Below are 20,587 nucleotides of genomic sequence, written 5' to 3'. Positions count from 1 at the left end.
TCTAGGCCATCTATACAAATTAAATTGTCAGCCATGAATGAAGAAATTACAAGATGACTTAGAACATTGGAAAGATTTACCACTAACACTGATAGGAAGGGTAAATTGCATTAAAATGAACATCTTCCCAAGGATACAATACCTATTTCAATCATTGCCAATTCACTTAACAGAGAAATTCTTCAATGAGCTAAAGAAAATAATAAGGAAATTCTTATGGAAAGGGAGGAAAACTGAGGATAGCACTAGATAAATTAACAGAATGGTATACAAACAAGGGGGCTTCCAGCTACCAAACTTTAAAAATTATTATAGAGCAGCACAATTAAGATATCTATCAGATTTTTATCAAACAAGGGAAAAACCAGATTCGACCAGATTAGAGCTAGATAAAATAGGGGAGAACCTCAAGAGGTTCCATTCACTATATAAGTGGGATGAAAAGCTGGTGCAACATAGGAATTCACCAGTACTGCACCATCTGCTTAACATTTGGAAGAAGATTCACGTAGAAAGGAAAAAAAACAAATTACCAACTACCAAAATTAATATTGAAGCAAAATCAACTAATCCCTTTCACAATAGATAACCTTTCCTTTAGAGAATGGGAGAGAAAAGGGATCAAAAGAATAGAAAATTGTTTTTTGGGAAATAATTTATTATCTTTTGAACAAATGAAGTACAAATATGGTATAACTCATGGTACAATGTTTGCATACCACCAACTGAAAACCTACTTGAAGGACAAATTGGGAAGCAGGCTGAGGTTGCCAGAAGGAAGCAGTTTTGAATATGCGATTACCGACTCAATGATAATTAAAAGATTTATAACAAACATGTACATCAAACTGCAAGAGAAAGAGAACGATGAAATAAGCTGTAAACACAAACAAAAGTGGGAACAAGATCTAAACATAAAGAATGAAACATGGGAAAAGCTATGCTCCGGAACTATGAGAAATAATAAACACGAGGTTACGCATGACACAATATAATTGGTTACCCAGGCTATACACCACGCCCAAAAAGTTAAATAAATGGGACCCAACATTATCAGATAGATGTTTTTGCTGTAAGAAGGAAACGGGAACAACAGTACATGCAATTTGGGCATGTGAGAAAGAGGAAAAGTTTTGGGAAGATCTAAATCAGGTATTAAATAAAATCAAAAAATAACACCAAAAAATCCAGATATCTTTCTTCTAAGTAATATAAGAAGTAAAGAACTTGGCCTCGATTTGGATGAAGCACAATAAAGATTTATTATGATAGCCTTAGCTGTAGCAAAAAAATGTATAATGTCAACCTGGAAATCAGAAGATAACCTGAGAATACAGCAGTAGAACAGAGAAATAGATAAATGTATTCCATTGGAAAAAATAACATAATTTGAAAAGTTACATCACAGTATTCGAACAAATTTGGGAACCGTACATGAAACACAACAGAGAGGTCCTACTGTGGACCTCCACCCCCTAAAATGACAGAATGAGAAGACGACGAAATGAACTAACCCAGTGTGTAAAAGTAGATGACACAATTTTCTTGTTTATTTTCATTGTGTGATGACATTGTTTAATGGGTTTAATGTATTGTATTTGTTGAACATTTAGTGGGTAGGGAGGGTGGTGGGAAGGAGGGAGGGGGGAAAAGGGGAGAAAATGACACTGTGTATATTCAAGAGGGAAATGTTTGTGTGTATTTTGGTCAATATAGTTCATAGTGTGAAAAATAAAATTAAACAAAAAAGAATGAAACATGAATGGAACTATGTGCAGGTACCATGACTAATACATTGAACACTTGATTTCATATGATACAAAACAAAAGAACTGTCCCAGGGAAGTGGTGGCAGTTCAATGGAATGCAAATTTATGAACTTCTCTCTGGATTGCATTGATTAGCATTCAACTATTGCTGCTCCACCACAGAGCTAAGGGCAACGTTAACAATATTTCAGCATGCCACTGATCTGCTTCATCATGCGTCATGTGGCACTACGGCTTTTATTGTTTGAAGGTGCTCACTTCTGCACACAAATGTCATGAACCATGCTGTCAACAGGTAATTCTGGTTGTTCATTGGTTTATTGTGGTGGCACTAAAGTAGAAAGCATATTGTATGACCACAGCTCGAAGAATTCCTAACCATTCCCAGCATGCTAATTGTTTCCTGATGTGATTTTGCCACCTGTAGTGATGAAGTAGATCTGCATTGAGGAATGGAATTCTTTTTCATTGCAATACATTTTGCGTGATGTGCATTATCCACAGAATGGGATGCATGCAATCTATGGCATTACCTTACATCAGATAAGCCTTCAATCCATGCAATAATGGATATGTAGATGCCTGGTGTTAGCTGGTGTTGGAATCAAAACAACTTTGCCTGCTGATCGATGCAACAATGTATTTGTTCTGCATATTTTTTTCATGACCAATATAGCATTGGCCAAAACCAAGAACCATTTTTGAATGAATTGACATCCACACCACACAAAAATTATTGTTGTTCCCAGAAATTCTTATTCTTATTAAAATGTATATATAGAAATATAAACTATTTGCATTGTGCCCTTTCTCAAAATTCCCTTCAGTATCAGTGGCATAATTATGTATGGACATGCCAAGCATACATCATATGTACATATATGTCAATGTGAGGCAATCTTAATGCTGAAAATAATTTATACCAGTGGTTCTCCACCTTTTTCTTTCCACTCACATACCACTTTAAGTAATCCCCATGCTATCGGTGCTCTGTGATTTGTAAGGGATTGGTTAAGGTGCTATGTGAGTGGGAAGGAAGGTTCTGATTCACTGCTCTAGATCCAATTGTTACTGAAATATTTTGCTTGAGAAAAATTGTAATTGACCCATTTTCTTTAGAATCATGAAACTGTGCACATAACAAGTCAATTAGGTACAATTAAAATAGTGGTTTTCAAACTTTCCACCCACATAGCACCTTAAGCAATCCCCTACTAATCACAGAACACCTATAGCATAGGAATAATTAAAGTGGTATATGAATGGAAAGTAAAAGGTTGAGAACCACTGATTTATAGCCTATACAAAAACTAGAACATGATAAGATTTATTTTTGTCAACTTTTGGACCAGGCTTGTGAACTTCTTATGAAAGTCAGCTTTTTTTTTGAAAAAAAGGAACTGATAGGAGTGAGGGGGAGGTTGATATGTAGGTCTAAGTGTTACAATCCCCGACGTTTTGAGTATTGATTAGATTGATCTTCCCTCATCGAGTTAGTATGGTTGGTTGCCTCAATTACAATAATAGATGGTGAACACTAGGGAATATTAACCGATGTTGGACGTATCTTCAGTTGTATTCCCTGATATCATTGAGTGTTTCACTCTCTCCCAAGGCAAACCCACCACAGGCTGATTGGACCTCTGGGTGTGTGTCCCATATCCATTTCTCCTTGTGGTCATTTGGAGCCCAGATAGGATCCCTCCTTTTCAGCCAGTGCCAGTGACTATTCATTTCACCTGTCTGAGAGGGATTTAATTGCCTTTCTGAGGGCCTGCCCTGAAATTCCTACTTCCCTCAGAAGCTTGGTCATGGATTTTGCACCAAATCCTCTACAACTGGTTGCACCCTAACTTTCCAGCATTGTTCTTCTGCTTCTACGGCAATATTACCATAGCATAGTGTCTTCTGTTTTGTGCTTCGTCCATGGTACCATCCCAAGGAACCGTCATCTTAAAAATGAAGGCATTCTGCTGAGAGCTGGACCAGAGTACCAAATGTGGTCTCAGGTTGGTGCTAGTAATTTCCAGTCTCTGGCTGTGTTTAGCTGGCCTGTGTTTTGGAGTGAGGAGTGGGTCCTGTGACTTATTCCCTTCTGAATGAAAGGTATTAGGCATGGGAGGGTGTCTCAGTTTTGGGTGTTTGATGGAAGGGCATTCAAAGTTCTTTTTTCTTTGAGTTCAACTGCTAGACATCTCAGCACTTGATTGGGTCACAAGGTATATCAGCCTTGGGTGAGACTAACATTGCACCCAACCAAAATATACTTGAGGGTAGCAGGAATTCTGTAGAAGGAACATGCTGGGTCCTCTCCAAACTACAGATTTCGGTTTGTGGGTGTGGGCAGGACATCATAATAAAGAAAATAAAGACAGCACATTCCATTCATCTTATTGTTAATATTGCAATTCATTGGAAAAATAGATAGAAACAATTTGTATCCATTTTCTAAATGTGTGACATCAGATTATGTCTGCAGATGGTGATGTTGTCAAGATACAGGAATGTGACCTATAGCTGATCTACTATGTGGTCCATTTCCAGTTGTAAGACTGAGACCCCATTGGTGATGCCAAAGGGGACTCTCAGGAAATGATAGAACCCAGTATATTGGCGATCCTCCAGGCAGATGGAAAGCTGACGGTATGCTGATTTTATGTCGATGGTAGAGAAGGCCTGATGTGTGATTTGGTTCACCATATCTGATATACGGGGAAGGGGTTATGCATCTTGTGTGTACCTGTTAATGATCTGACTGTAGTTGATAACCATCCTGCTTTTCTCCCCATTTTTCACTATCACCACTTGTGCTCTCCAAGGACTGATGGTACCCTCAGTGATCCCCTCATTGAATAGTCGCTGCCCCTAATAAAGGCCCTGTCCCCAGCACTGTGCTTCCTACTTTTGGTGGCGACAGATTTACAGTCAGGGGTGAGATTGGCGAATAGGGATGGAGGGGTGATTTTGAGGGTGGAGAGTCCGTAGGTCATGGGCGATCAGATTGTTCGCTGTGTGTGGTGGGGAAAGGGGCTATGGATGATTTAAAAACTGCTGGTTACAAACAATGAGGTGTGGATGGGCCCATCGTACTCCATTGTCACTCTCTTGGTTTGGTTTTTCACTGTAACCATCATCGTACTGGCTGTGACTGCGGTGTAGTAATGGGGTCCTGGATGGTCTAGGGTGCCTGTATGCAGTTGTCAATGTTGAGCTGGTTGGTGCACATCGATGAGTCTGGTGTGTCATTTGCTGGGGCTGAGGTAATGTGCCATGGGCCTGGTGCATTGCGTGTTGTGAGGGATGTGGGGTGATCAGTGGTGGTCTTTGGAGTTTCTGAGGGTGCAAGATCCCTAACAGACAGTGTCCTCGTGCTCATTGGGGTACACAAAATATTTGGGGGTTGGTGTGGAAGAGGTGGATCCTTTCGACCAATGGGTCGGACTTGTGACTCCTGACATATTTCCGGAGTAGGACTGGCCCTGGGGATGTTGGCAGTGTGGTCTCTGTTGCCGATTTCTTGAGAAAGGAAAACATGCGTTCGTGAGGTGTAGCATTGGGGGCAATACATAGAAGGGACTTCAAGGAGTGGAGTGCTTCAAGGAGGACTTTTTGACAGTGGGAGACTGGGAGACCTGCAGACCTTCCAAACCATAGTGTTCTCCCTTTCCACCTACTCGTTCCACCAAGGCAATCATGAGTAGCCGCGTTGTTGGTTGAGTAGGTCTCCGTGTTCTGAAGGGCCTCCTCCAGTGTGCCTGCCAATTTGACCACCCTCCACAGACTGAGCTCACCTTGCTCTAGTAGTTTCTGGCAGATTTAATTGGACCTGATGCCTGCAACATATTGAAGTGCCAGTTGATGAAGTAGACAAAGACGATGCGGTCAGACAATATTCATGGCTTTTATTAGCAGAAACATATGGTACAATAATGAAAGACAATGGGTGGCTACACAGTTATATCCAAGGGGAGTGTCCTTAATAGCAGAGATAATGCACAGCCAATGTTAGTACAGCAAGGCTCGCCAGAGGGGAGACAGGCAGCTCAGCAGAGATTCACCACAGTCTCCCCCCAGCAGTAGAAGGGTTAAAATCAAAAGGACAGCTGCTAGGTAAAACTTAAGCAAGCAAGCAATACATGGATACCATAATTGGCATTGAGAATTCTCTTAACAGCCAAAACACGGCAGTATCTACCAGAGCAATCGAAATATAATGAGATGTTTATGAATACTGCAGCCTCTCAGGTTGTTTACGAATTCTAGTTGATTTTCTAATTGGAACAGATTGCTTTGTAACCTTGGGAACTGATACAGGCTCCAGATCTGTAGTGTGGGAAGGTTGGACTTCTGGACTCGCTCCAGAATCGCCAGCATGAGGCACTGGAGCTTCAGCATTATCCCTTATGTAGAGGAAGAACCTTGTGACCCTTGGGTGGCACAGTCTGCTATGGATCTCTTTCAGCCCCTCAAGCTGAGCACCAGCAGCAGCTCATGACAATGCATCAGATGGATCATTTAACCTGCCGGGTCTGTACTGGATCTCATAATTGTAAGTTGAGAGTTCTATTCGCCAGTGTGCCATCTTATCGTTTTTGATTTTACTTTTGTGTTTAGTACTGAACATGTAGGCTACAGATTTCTGACCAGTGACCAGGGTAAATTTTCTGCTGGCTAGAAAGTGTCTCCAGTAGTGAACAGCTTCAATGATAGCTTGGGCTTCTTTTTCAATGGCAGGATGTTTTAGTTCACGTCCATGTAATATGCGGAAGAATGCCACTGTGCCCTTTTGATTAAGGGTTCCTGCCAAAGCACAATCTGAGGCATCAGTTTCCACTTGGAATGGGACATCCTCGTCAGTGGACGAGAGTGCAGTTTTGGCAATATCAGCTTTAATTCTCTCAAAAGCCTTCAAGGCCACAGCAGAGAGAGGAAAAGATTTAGTGTCAAACAGAGGGAGAGCTTTGTAGCATAGTCACGTACCCATTTGCAGTAGTAGGGAAAGAATCCCATACACCTTTTAAGGGCATTTGTTGAGTCTGGGGGTGGTAACTTCTTAAGGGGAGCCATTCTTTCCAGATCGGGACGGATTTCGCCCTTGCGGAGCGGACAATGTAGCCCAGAATGGGTAGCTCTGTCACGTTGAAAACACATTTGCCCTTAAACGTAAGGTTGAGTTCTTTAGCTGTTGCTAAAAATTTCTTTAAGTTGTTGTCGTGCTCAGCCTGTGTTTTCCCACAGATAGTGACATTATCCAGATAGGGAAACATACCCTGTAACTCATATGTTCGAACAATCTTATCCATCTCCCTCTAAAACACTGACACTCCATTAGTGACTCCAAAAGGTACCCTTTTAAACTGATATAACCCACCCATCAGCCTCAAAGGCTGTATAGGGTCGTTCCTTTTTTTAAAATGTGGATTTGGTGGTAAGCTGCTTTGAGCTCAACAGTGGAGTACACTTTGTATTGCACTATCTGATTAATCATTTCATTGATGTGTGGCAGGGGGTAGGCATCCAGGTTAGTGTAACGGTTGATTGGCTGTAGTCAATAGCCAGTCATTTCTTAGTGTGATTTTTCACAACTACCACCTGGACTCTTACTAGGTTCAATTACTCCCTCTTTAAGCAATCCTCTTTGCTGTAAGAATGGCTCTTAGTGGCAATCGATGGTAAGTGTAGGTAGTGGCCCATTGAAATTTAACTCTACACTTTTCATCTGAGATTGAATATCCAACCCCAGAAACACAGGAGTGCAGAGCTCAGGCATTACAAAAAGCCAAACATCAGCAAGGCAATGTCCTTGCAAATTTAAAGTAACTTTTCATTTGACCCGTACAGTTTTTGTAAGTTCACTACAAGCCATCGATATCTTTTGGATCGCTGGTTATCTCCGCAAATTTAAGGCTTTGGCGACCTTCTCATGGATGTAGCTGTCAGTACTCCCCGAGTCTATTAGGCAATCGAGAGTCTCACAATTCACCTCCCCCTTCATAGTCGACCGTTCCAGTCTGTAACATCCCCCAAGCTTTATAGTCATTTGAGCTAACACTGGGGAACTTTGTGTTGATCTCACCTCGCTGTCACTTGAAGCCAATTCATTCGGCTTGTCTGAAGATTCCTCCTTTTCACAGTTGTCTTCCATTCCCGCAGCTCCAGGATGAATTTTCTTGGTGCTTCTCTTCTTATCGGTGAGAGAACTTTTCGCCTTACACACTTTAGCAAAGTGGCCGAGTTTCTCACAATAGCTGCAGGTAGCAAATTGAGCCGGGCACTTCTGTCTGGGGTGCCAGCTTTTATCACAGAAGTAGTATTTGCCAGGGCTTCGCCCTTTTCTTTCTTTCAGGGTTCCAGCACTCTTGGATGTTTCCCCTTTGGTTTATAGCATTTCACTGGACCGCATAGCACTTCTCAGTATATTAGCTAGAGTGACTGCCCGATCATAGTTTAAGGGCTCCATCTCCAGGAGCCTCTGTCGCTTGTAACTGGAGTCGATTCTGTTGACAAAAGCATCCAGCTTCAAGGCATTGCGGTGTTGTTGCACATTAACTGCCCTGACATCACATTTATTTGCCAGTGAGTCGAGGGCCAGTGCATAGGCAGCATCACTTTCCCCGGGTTTCTGGTATCTAGTCAGCAACTGGCGTCGAGCAAGCACCACATTCCGTGGCCCTGCATAGTAAGCAGTCAGACATTCCCGGGCTATAGCCAGAGTGGTAGCTCCTTGCGTTACGGTGAAAGGGACCTCACCCAGCAGAGAGTTCAGGTGGCCCCATTGTATCGCCTCATCGACCACGTTGTTTCGAGCCATGTAGTAATCGAAACAAGCAATCCAGTGGTTGAAAATTTCTCTAGCCCTCGGGGCAGACTGCTCGATTATCAGCTGCTCTGGCTTGACTGCTGCATCCATTTATGCTAATAAAATTGAAGTGCCATTTGATGAAGTAGACAAAGACGCTGTGATCGGACAATAATCATGGCTTTTATTAGCAGAAACTTATGGTACAATAATGAAAGACAATGGGGTGCATACACAGTTATACCCAAGGGGAGTGGCTTTAATGGTAGAGATAATGCACAGCCAATGTTAGTACAGCAAGGCTCGCCATAGGGGAGACAGGCAGCTTAGCAGAGATTCACCACACATAGGAATCTCTAATCAGATGCTCTGTGTATCCCGCGGCCATCATAGTCATGCATTCATAGGCCCATTTGAGTGTTCGAAGGGCCCAGAGGTACTCTGCATTCAACTCCCTGGGTCACTGCTTTTAGGTCACTTTGAGATGTCTGGCATAGACCTCGTTGACCTTTCTCAGGTACTGGTCTTTCAATATGTCCATTGCCTCTGGATACGACGCGATGACTCTAACTGCACAATGGCTGATGATTCCCGCAGGAATCCTTTGAAACAGCGCAGCCAGAGTTCAAAGTTGGTAGAGGCCTTGGGCGATTGAGGGTCAATTTCCAGATCTGCTCCATTGTCAACACTATTGCGAATAAAATTGATGCACCATCAATGAGTCCAAAAGACTGAAGTTGAGCAAAACTGTTAGGCTTTTATTTGCAGTAGAATTAAGGCACATCCATGCTGGTGGACTCTGGAACAGTCACCTTTATTCAGGAGTCAGGTAGAAGGCACGGTCGGCATATTTACAGTGGTTTAACCACAAACCATATGTTTCATTCTTTCAGTGTTTTATTGTATTCAGATGCTGGATGTGATTTTGGAAATGCTCATACACACACTATAATTTGATGTTTCTTATGGAATAATTTGCTCCTCTTTTTGCAGGGCCTGTTTTCTAGTGTGGTGTGTCCAGGTCTTGTCTTGACTAATTTAACCTACAGCATCTTTCCTCCCATCTTCTGGACAATCATTACACCCATTATGTGGCTGGTGAGTGGAACGTCTTGTGCATTTTCAGACCAGTTAGAATGTCTGCCTATTATGCTTCCAGTTTAAATAATATTTCTGCTACTGTTCTTTTTCAGTTACGTATATTCATCAATTCATTTACTTTGAGCCCATTCAATGGAACAGAAGCGATGGTATGTAGTTTTCAGGGTAAAATTTATATTTACTCAAAAATTTAGTTTTATTCTTTTTATTAATATTAACAACCATAATATTTTAAGTTCGATGAAGTTTTAATGTTATTACAGGTTACATTTTAGTCTGCACACATTGGTAATTAAATTGCCTCAAGGAGCTGTGTCAGGTAATTCCTCGTGCACATTCATTAAATGATGCCAAGTTATAAGCACCACATGTACCTGGCATGCAAATGAAATGCCAATTCCAGTTTTGTCATTTGCGATAAATATTTTAGTGTCTATGTACACGAAACCAAAATATTTTTTTTTTTCACATTTCGAATTTTTTTCTTGTATCTTCAGTAAAAGGTTATGCAGGTACAATTGTGTTAATCTTGATGGTTTCAGGTTTGTAACCATGTGCATTTTGAGTAACTTTTAACTTGAAATCTTTTAGAAATGTCAGTATAAATTCTGTCTCGATCATGTACATAGTCCTCCCTGCAAGAGGACAGCATTTTTACCTGCATTTTCCAATCCAGTGTACCTCAGAAGCATAGTGATTACATTACTGGATTAGTATTCAGTAACTAGGATTATGGTTCTGGTCATATCAATTCAAATTCCACTTTATAGCTGCTGAGTTTAAATTCAAGTAATTGAATAAAATCTTAAATATGTAATGGTATTCTTGAAGCTACTTAGTTATAGTGAACAGCCACTGGTTCAGTGATGTACTTAGAAAAAACTTGCTGTCTTTACCACATCTGACCTATATAATGACCCTCTGAAATTACCTACAAATCACTCAGTTTGGGAACAGTTAGGAATGGAATATTAATTGTTGTTAGTGACAGCTATGTTCTGTGAATGAATCTTTTTTAAACTTAGAAGCTGAATTAATTCAGAGAATTACAGCATGAAAATGTGCCCTCCTATTGAGTTCACACCAACTATTTACCCTAATTCCATTTTATTTTCTCCACAATACCCTCTACTCCCTGCAGATTCCCTGGCCCACTTGCATGTTGGGGGGCAATTAATTTACTAAGCTGTATTTATTTGGAAGATGGGAGAAAACCCCTGTTCACTAGGAAAATTTGCAAATTCCACATAGGGAGCACCAGAGGTCAAAATTGAACCAGGGTCACATGAACAGTGAGGCAGTAGCTCCGCCACAGTGCTCAATGCAAAAGTTTATTACTTTCAAATGGGGAAAAAAAAGCTTTATTTCAAGGTATATTACTTTTATTTTGTGCTTTTGAACTGTCTCGACCAGCAAACTAGCAATGCAGACTTTATAGTGTTCATCAGTGACCACTGCTGCTCTAACATGTGAGAGTAGCCTGCTGGCAAGAGGGACTGCCTCTACTATTTGTGCATCCCCCTTGGTGAATTTACCCCAGACTAGTGAACATCTAGCCTTTTTAAATCACTCCAATGCTAAATAAAATGAACCAGATTATTTACAAAAAGAAGTTCTGGTACATTTTGAAATTTTTATAGGAAATTATAAACTTGACAACATAAGAATACAAAGCTTGAGGAGTGGATAACTGCAAGAGAAATTACTAACTTTTCCTTTGATTTTGTATTATTTAAAGACAATCCCATTCAGCTCCTCATTTCATTTCTGATCATTGACAATATTCTAGGTTTGGTTGTTCACTCAGAAGCCAGAGTCATTGGATCCAATGGTGAAATACCACAGCTGCACGTCTGGAATAGGAAATAATTACATGGCAACATCCAAGGTCAGATGTCTATATAATGACAAAACTACAATGAATGTTGTTGTGCCTTTAACTTTGGGCAGCACGGCTGGCGTAGCGATAAGCCCAACACCTTTACAGCGCCAGCAATCGGGACTGAGGTTCGAATTCCACGCTGTCTGACGTTCTCCCCAAGTCTACATAGCTTTTTTTCCCGGGGGGCTCCAGTTTCCTCCCACCATTCGAAATGTAGTTTAATTGGGTATAACTTTGGTGGCACGGACTCATGAGCTTTATGTCTAAATATTTGTCCACTGAACTTTGAAATCCAATTTGAATGAAGGCTACTAAATTTGATATGATAAAAATTAACCTTTTTTCATCTATGATGGTTTCAATTTTGCTGTTGTATTTTTCTAAATATTTGAAGAAATGTTTGCTACCAGGTAATTTGTTCTCATAAACTAAAACAATGGTGCGAATTGTGATCACCGCCAATTACTTTATTTTTTTCATTGAATTGTGGTTGGTCTGTCTGTGAAGTTTCTGAATTTCTGTTCTTCCTAGATGGACATTGACATTGAAACGGCTGAAGTATTTTATCAAGAAATGTTGAAGCTTGAAAACCAGATTAAAGCAAATAATCAAATGACTGGGAACAATAGTTAGTATAATGTAATAAAGCTAAAGGGTTTATTGTCACCTAGTAATGATAATGCTTCATGTATCAATTTTTAATGGTAGCATTTGGAAAATACTCTGATAAAATGTGATGTCCTTTAAAGTAGTACATTTTAGGGGTCACAATGTTATATTTCCCTGTCAGCTTTAAATTTCTACCTGCATATGTTAGAGTAAAGATCAGGAGACAGAAGTAAGGAGAGGGGAATGGGACTAATAAAACTATTCCACTGGAAACTGGCATAGACTCAGATGCACTGAATAGTTTTCTTCTGTATTGTCATAATTATGAAATCTGTTTTGTCGATTTCTGCAATATTCCAAATAGTATAATGGTTGTAATGCAGCGGCTACTACGGTCGAGCTACTGAAATAATACAAAAAAAACACACACCAGACTAGTCAACTGAAGACTGATTTATTCAGGGTTTACAGGCTTTTTTTATCTACTTCATGTCCCGGGCTCCGTGGGACAAGGTGGAACATCACAATGAGATTGCTGCTGATCCACGGAACCAGCAGGTTTAAACTTAGCACCTTTTGGCAGGAGCCTCAACAGCTCAACGTGCTGTTCCTCGGCACTCGGTACCTCTTGCATGTGGTCCTGGTGAGTAGGCAGACGTTCGCATTATAGTTCCGCACGCCCACAAAACTGAGCCAGTGACAGCCACGCTGTGCGCCCGCTCGGCCTGCTACACGACCGCTACAGGACTGTATATTAACAGGGATGGTTGAACTAGAGTTCCTGTTTAAAAAGAACTACAATTTACTACTGTTTCAAATTTGTCAGTCAATTTTATCTTGACCAACAAAGTAAATATGCTGTTATCCTTTGCAGACCTTACTGTTGTCAAATTTGTTGCTAAGAACTGGTCTGATCCTCAATGGTGAAATCTTCTTGGACAATTATTTGGTGTAATGCTGTTGAAATGAAAGCACACAGCAAGATCTTCTCAACAGATAAGCTGACAGTTCCAGGCATTTAAATATATTATAAAAATAAAAAAGAATTGTTGATGCTAATGAATTCAAAATAATTATGCATGAATTAATACTTATCCAGAATCTTGGTTATAGTTTCAAATGAATAGACACACTGATTCTTGGGCAGATTGGACTCCATACTTGAATTTTGAGCTTTGTGGCACTTAATGAGAAATTCTGGCATTTCTCCAACAAGTTTCGATGAGATCTTGCATTTCCACAAGAATTATAATTAGAAAAAATTGCTGAATTACCTCCAAATTAGAACTTCCTCGGAGATTTTATTATCTCAATCTTCTAAGATTTGCAAGATTAATCAATTATGAGAAAATGTCTATAAACAGAAGGGTTAAATTATGCCATTTTGCAATAGTGATTTTTTTGTTGGATGTTCCATTTGATCTTAGTTATATCTGTTTGGTTTCCAAACTATTGATTTTGGAATTTTAAAATTTGGGTGATGTCTTACTGTTTGATTCTTGATTTTTAGCCTCATAATGACTTTTTTGGCTCAAGTCTGTTCTTCATATAGAAAAATGGCTACTACAGATTCCAAAGGTGACGAAAAGCTTAGAAAAATGGCTACTACAGATTCCAAAGGTGACAAAAAGCCTAGCTTTCGAATACCTGCACCAATGAAGCAATTAAACATACTTATGTACTCACAAACACCTGTGAATCTAAATGTTCCAAACATTATTGTGCCCTGAAATGAGGGGATGATGTATAAAAAGTGCTGTCATTTCAACAAGGTCAAACCAAAATGTTTTCAAATGATCTTGAATAAAATCTGAAATGTGCACTTAATTACATGTGAATTATTTGATTTTTAAATGTAAAACTGTGGAGCACAGGGGCAAATAGAGGGGGAAAAGTATCTTTGTCCCAAACATTATATGGGGGGGGACACACAGAATTTATTTATCACCTGTGCCATAATTATATTATTTGATGGCCTGTATGCTTCTCCCACCAGTGATTTTTTTTTTGTTGTTGTTGCTCACCTTACTATCTCTTAGCTCAACCCAGATTGATTCAATATTTTACTTCTTGGATCTGATATCATCTCTTACTATCAACTTGATCTCATCCTCAGTTAAGAGCATAGCTGCATCTCACTAATCTTCTTACCTATCCTTTTATATTGTGACAACATGTTATATTTAGTATATAGATATGTTTTAAAGGAGAGAAATTGTGGCAGGTTTTTTTAGTGTAGGTCACATGCAAACACACTTCAAAATAGATCTCATTTAAAATCCCAGAGCTCTGTTCAAGATAGACAGACTAGGCTCCAGGTGGCTTTGCAAAAACTGAAGAATGCCTATAAGTACTTCACAAGTAGGGTTTTAATTGGACATGCTGTGGAGTAATGGATTATTGTTTTGGAAAGCAACAGATGAACCAAATTTGGAAGATTAGGTCTGGAGCCACAGTCTGTCAGAGTGCAGTTGGCAGTTCTAAGAGGGTCATGTGGTTTTCTCTGAGTGAGATAAAGAGAGAGAATTCAGTTCTACAGTTCAGCAGCAGCAACTGGGTCTGGAACAGGACAAGCTGGCAAACTTGTGGAAAATCCCCATTTTGAAGACGGGTTGTGAGTTCTTAGTTCAGCTTGGTCCATACATGAGGAGATGGCTGGCTGTATAATATTTCACTTGAAATAAGGAAAACAGAAAAGGAACTCTGGTGACCTGAAAGAAAGGGGTTGTCCTTGAAAAAAACCTGGTAGGGCAAGTTTCTTTGGCGGGGCAGTAGAGTGACTGATCAGAGGGGATCTGCTATGGGTGTCCAAAGAGCAACAAATTTCTCTGAAAACCAACAAGAACCTCCCTGAGCGGTAACCATTTACCTTTCAAGCACCAAAGCCTAGTAAAATTCAAAAATGTCAAATTCTGTGCACAATATAAGAATTACCTGCAACCAGTGAACTTGGAAGAGTGAGGAGTGAGATTGGACTGTGATTTAAAGAACTTTTCTGAAATTACACACACATTCCATACCCGTGCACTTAGAATTAGAAGGAGGTTAAGTTAATAGTAATAAGTTAAAGTTTGATCCTGTTTTCACATTTAAAGATCATTAAAAGCAACTTTTGTTTAAGTAACCATTTGTCTTGGTGAATTTCTATTGCTGCTAGGTTTTGGGGTCCTCCCAATTTTAGCAGGATTTGTATTTTTTTACTCAATTCCATTGTAATAAAAAGTATGTAGCGGCCTGCGCCTTTGCCAACACATTTGACTGTTTAGCGCGGTGACTGCCAAAGCATCGTGCAGGCTGAAATGCCAGTTTCCATAGACTGCTGGCAGAGCAGTGGATCGCAAGGGCTCAATTGGGGCCTGGGCATCCGAGGTAACCAATGGGTAGTCAGCCCACTCAAGCCACGCCCTGGTGGTGACATGGCCGAGTTGCCAATAAAAGGCCAAGCTGCCACTGGTCAGCACCCTCAAATCAGGACACCACAGCCCGCATCATCGAGACCTGTTAACCCGCACTTTCAGGCTCTGAAAGTGTGAGTGCGCTGCCTGGCTTGCATATAGATGGTTTGGGGGACAGAGCTCCTTCCACTCTCATGAGCGACATGCTTGCTCTCAATGATGGCCACACCCCCTGCCTGCTGTTCCAACAGATCTTCCTGGAGAGGCTGCTTGAGGAATCGGCTGCTCATTGCGGAGGTAAACTTTGATGACCCCAGAAAGGTGGCTGACCGAGCAGACCTGCTATGGACGGCGAAGAGGGACACCTGCGCTTCACTCGAGCAGGTGACAGCACAGCATCGTCAGCGCCCAGACCAACCATGTGATCGACAACCGATCTGAACGCCCCACTGGTGAGCAGTACTGTTTCTATCATTGACAGTGGGGTTCCGAGGCCTATTGATGCCCCTGTGCGTTCCAGGGAAATGCCCAAGCCGACCATCGTTAATGGCTGCAACAACCGGGCCATCTGCATAGCCTGCTACACATTCAAGACTCCCTGTCAGGCCAACATTTCTTGATGGGTACTGGGGCACAATACAGCATCATTCCCTGGACTAGCCTGGAGGCCCATTGCGACAAAGTGGGCCACGAGCTCCAAGTGGAAAACAGCTCCAACATCTGAGCATTCGGCACCACACCATTCCCCTATTCCTCAGGGACAGACAATTCACTTGGAAGTTTACAGTGGCGGCTGTGGAACAACCATTACTGGGTACAGATTTCCTGCAGGCCAACTCACTCCTGGTGGATAAAAACATTCTCCAGGCTGAGCTATTTCGGCCAAACTATCTACTCGGCCAAGTGCCAGTTTGGCCGAGAGACTATTGACTTCCTGGGCCATTGTATCGACCATCATGGAACCAGACCATTACCCACTAAGGTGGATGCTATTCGCTCTTTCCCCATGCCATCGACAATGAAGGGACTACAAGAGTTTGCAGAAATGGTCAACCATTATCGCCGCTTCATACTTGCAGCAGCCCGCATCATGAGCCCACTCTTTCACCTCCTGGCAGGACCCAGTAAAAACATACAATTGACCCAGGAGGTGAACGAGGCCTTCCAGGCCACCAAAAAGCCCTAGCAATCCCACCCACCTCATGCACCCACGGACAGATGGCCTGACCACCCTCACGACAGATGCCTCCAGCACAGCGGTCGGGGCTGTACTTGAGCAACTGGTGAATGGACAATGGCAACTGTTGGCCTTTTTTAGTAAACACCTCAGGGCACCAGAGATCAAGTCCAGTGTCTTTGATAGAGAACTGTTAGCCTTATTCCTGGCAATTCGGCACTTTTGTTACTATCTGGAGGACAGGAAGTTCAAAACTTACACAGATCACAAACCCCTTTCCTTCGCCTTCAGTGAGGTGTCAGATCCGTGGTCAGCCGGGCAACAGCAGCACCTGTCCTACATTTCCAAATTTACAATGGACATTGAACACATTGCCGGCAAATCCAACACAGTGGCAGATGCACTATCCCATCCGGCTATCTTGGCAGTGCACTACCCTACCCCTGGTATCAACTACATGACCCTGGCTGATGCACAGCAAGCAGACCCTGACATTCTAGCATACCAGACAGCACTGACTGGCTTATAGTTGCTCATGCATGTTATAAAATCGCCCCTGGCAATCGCACACTGCTCTGTGACACTTCGACAGGTAAACCTCACCGTCATTCCGGCTGCATGGAAAAGGTGGGTTTTCGACTAGGTCCACCACTTGGTTCGTCTCGCCATCAGGACCACAGTCAAAATGTTGACAAGCAGGTATGTCTGGCACGACCTCCGCAAAGAGGTCACCCTGTGGGCCAGTGCCAGTCATCCAAAATTCAGACTCATATCAAAGCTCCACCATAGACATTTGAGCCAGCATGTTGCCACTTCAGCCCCTTGCACATTGACATTGTGGGGCTCCAACCCATATCCAGAGGCACACATTACCTTCTCGGAATGGTTGACTGGATGACCAGATGCCCAGAGGCGGTGCCACTATAGAGGCTTCCACAGAAGCTTGTGCATGGGCTTTACTCAACACTTAGGTAGTATGTTTCGGTGTCCCCAAACACCTTACATTAAAAGGGGGGTCCAATTCACTTCTAGTCTGTGGGTGATCACCCACAGTCCAATGGGCTGGTGGAGAGTTCCCACAGACACCTTAAGGCAGCCTTAATGGCACGGCTTACCAGACCATGCTGACGAACTCCCTTGGGTCCTGTTAGTCATCCACACCTCACTCAAGGAGGACATTGAGGCATCCTCTGCCAAGTTAGTCTATGGTGCACCCCTAGTTATACCAGGCAAATTCGTGACAGGCCCTGAGGACTAAGGGAAGCCCTGGTGACCACATCGCCCCAACTATGCAAGTGTCTAGGCACCCTGGCCCCCACTAAACCTACACCCCACAGCCAACCCTGCACTTGCGTCCCAAAAAACTTTACTGATTGTAAATACATGTTTGTTCAGCCACCTCTCCAGCTGCCTTTTGAGGGGTCATACTGTGTCCTCAGACACCACGGCTCCACCTGTGTTTTGGACATTGGTGGCAGGGAAGAGACTTTCACACTCAACCGGTTGAAACCAGCCTACTTGGACTTTCACCAGCCCATCGGCAAAGGGGTCGGCCTCCTTAAAACAGTCCCCCGATCACTGATTCTGAGGGGGGGAGGGTGGTCATGTAATGGCCTGCGGCCCATTTCTCAGGCCAACACAGGAAATGGCCATTGAACACGGCAACCAGCAAAGCATCATGCGGGCTGAAAGGCCCCTTTCCATAGGCCACTGGCTGACTAGTGAAACTGGCCAATCAACACTGGTGGATTGCGGGGGGTCCAATCATGGCTCGGGCATCCGAGGTAGCCAATCGGCAGCCGGCCCGCTTGAATCACGTCCCAGTGGTGACACGGCCCAGCTGACTTTTAAAGGCAGAGCTGCCATGGAATAAACTCTGTCGAATAGACTTTACTGGTATGTGTGTGTCTTCTGTGGATTCGAGCTACAGCCTTAGGGCTATAACCTAGCTGTAGCTGTAGCCGTAGCGACCTCGCTACAAGTAAACCATTTTCATTTTCAGTTGTTTGCTATGCCTTCATATTTATTTTCTGCATTTCATTAACCAGCAATCCAAGATCACTCTCCACATCAATATTTACCAGTTTCTCACCATTTAAAACCTGTCATTGTTTTTCTCTTTATCTTACTGAAAAGAATAATCTCATATTTTGTCATTCCATACATTGAAAGAATTGACATGCAAGGCTCATTTCTGGCATTGGTATTTTGCATTGCTCATGCATGTTATAAAATCAAATGCATGGCTTTCAGTGCCCAATTGAAAAAGTGTTGTATTTTGTTTGTAAGACCTGCATCTGGTGGGATTTCCTGTTCCAAAACCCTGGGTTTCATACCAAAGTATTTCAGGAGAACCTTTAGAGAGATATTTTCAACTTTCACCTTGTTAATTTTCTTGAACAGTTAGCAGCACGTTCCCATGAAACCAATTTCTCAAAGATGCCATGTACAGATGCCAATTAAGTTTGCCTTTCTTAGTCCACCAATCATGACTATGCCTTGTCCTACAGTTAATGAGAAGGTCACATCTTAGACAAACATGTGTTACTAATTTGCTGTTTTTGACTGTTCTCGAGACATTAGAATGCAGGTGGTGACATGATATCATGGTTGATGATGTGGCTTGGTGCTGAAGCTGGTCTTTTTTTTCTGTGGTTGGATCACTCATTGAATGATATTAGCAACAGGTAGCTTTGAAGGTGAAACGCTGCTGATGTGCTGGCACTAGAAGGACAACATAGCCATTTGGGATGAAGCTGATGAGTATTACTTTTGGAATCAGTTGATTTGTCTCAAATATTCAAAGCAAACAAATACTTTAGTATCAGAAGTGCACACTCATTTTCTCTTACCTCAAAATCTTGGATGGTTATGTTTTGACGTTTGTGTCAAGTACAGCTTTTGGGATTACAAGAACCTCCTGCTTCTGTCTCAGATCTCCATTTCAGCTGTGGGTCAAAATTCAATTTGTGTTAAAGGAAATGGGCATGGTGCTGGCTCCACATCAGGCTATGAAAAGTATCATGAAATGTTAATGAAAGAATTGAACAGGTGCATCTTAAATTACTCATCAAATTTAAAAAAAAAGTTTTTGCCCCTTCTTTTGCTAACCAATAAAAGTCTGATCCTAATTAGTATAGTGAAATTATTCCCCCTAATGTATTTTGAAACTAAATACAAATGAAAACAAGTAACAACTTTCCTCTTCTAATGAAGCAAGCTCTGCAACCTGAAAGCCATTGTAAAGAAGGATATCAAATCTCAATTCACACAATGAAAGTTCTGTTTGAAAGTTATTTAAAGATCGTGCAGTGACTAAATGACATGGAGAACAATATTTCAGTCATTCTAAACCTTTATTTCGACTGTCTTAATGGAAGTCATAAATTGTGAAAAGTGATTCTGTTTTCCATCCAGTTGAATTAATTTATTTAAAATAATTAGCACAATCGATGGTGTTAGGTGTAGCCATTAGAATATCTTTTACTTGGTGGATGTAATTATAGAGATACAAGCTGGAGATGAAACGGATCAAATTTGTTATAGGTTACAAAAAGTCATGGAAAGTGGATACTGCATCAGGTGAAAAATGAGATGGAAAAAGAGAGAAGAGCTGTGGATAACGAAAATGAGAAATAAAAAAGGAAACTGAAATGAAACCGACCGGTAAATTAGGAGATGAAATGGACAGAATTGCACCAACTATATCCGATAAATAACAGAAGTTAATCCTTGAAAAGTGAGTGCAAAACATTTGGAACTCCTCTGCCGAAAGCAAGGTCAGTTAAAGCTTTTACAACTGAGGTAAATTTTAATATGTCGAAGATACTAAGGCACATAAAAGCAATGCAGAAG

At 41.6% G+C, this 20,587-nt stretch overlaps 1 protein-coding gene across 1 annotated transcript in view; it reads left to right on the top strand.

Moving 5' to 3' along the window:
• Window positions 1-13,987, top strand: part of hsd17b7 (hydroxysteroid (17-beta) dehydrogenase 7) — a 40,694-nt gene extending 26,707 nt beyond the window's left edge. The window contains exons 6-9 of the mRNA XM_069937794.1: window positions 9,562-9,666; window positions 9,762-9,818; window positions 11,459-11,557; window positions 12,083-13,987. Of these exons, the coding sequence (XP_069793895.1) occupies window positions 9,562-9,666; window positions 9,762-9,818; window positions 11,459-11,557; window positions 12,083-12,184 (363 nt within the window). The 3' untranslated portion in view covers window positions 12,185-13,987. The remainder of the gene's footprint in view (window positions 1-9,561; window positions 9,667-9,761; window positions 9,819-11,458; window positions 11,558-12,082) is intronic.
• The last annotated feature ends 6,600 nt before the right edge of the window (window positions 13,988-20,587 follow it).

This window comes from Narcine bancroftii, chromosome 5, assembly GCF_036971445.1.
Source record: "Narcine bancroftii isolate sNarBan1 chromosome 5, sNarBan1.hap1, whole genome shotgun sequence".
In the NCBI taxonomy this organism is placed as follows: domain Eukaryota; kingdom Metazoa; phylum Chordata; class Chondrichthyes; order Torpediniformes; family Narcinidae; genus Narcine; species Narcine bancroftii.
The sequence above is the reverse complement of the archived record's forward strand: the minus strand, read 5'-3'. Positions and strand labels throughout refer to the sequence as shown.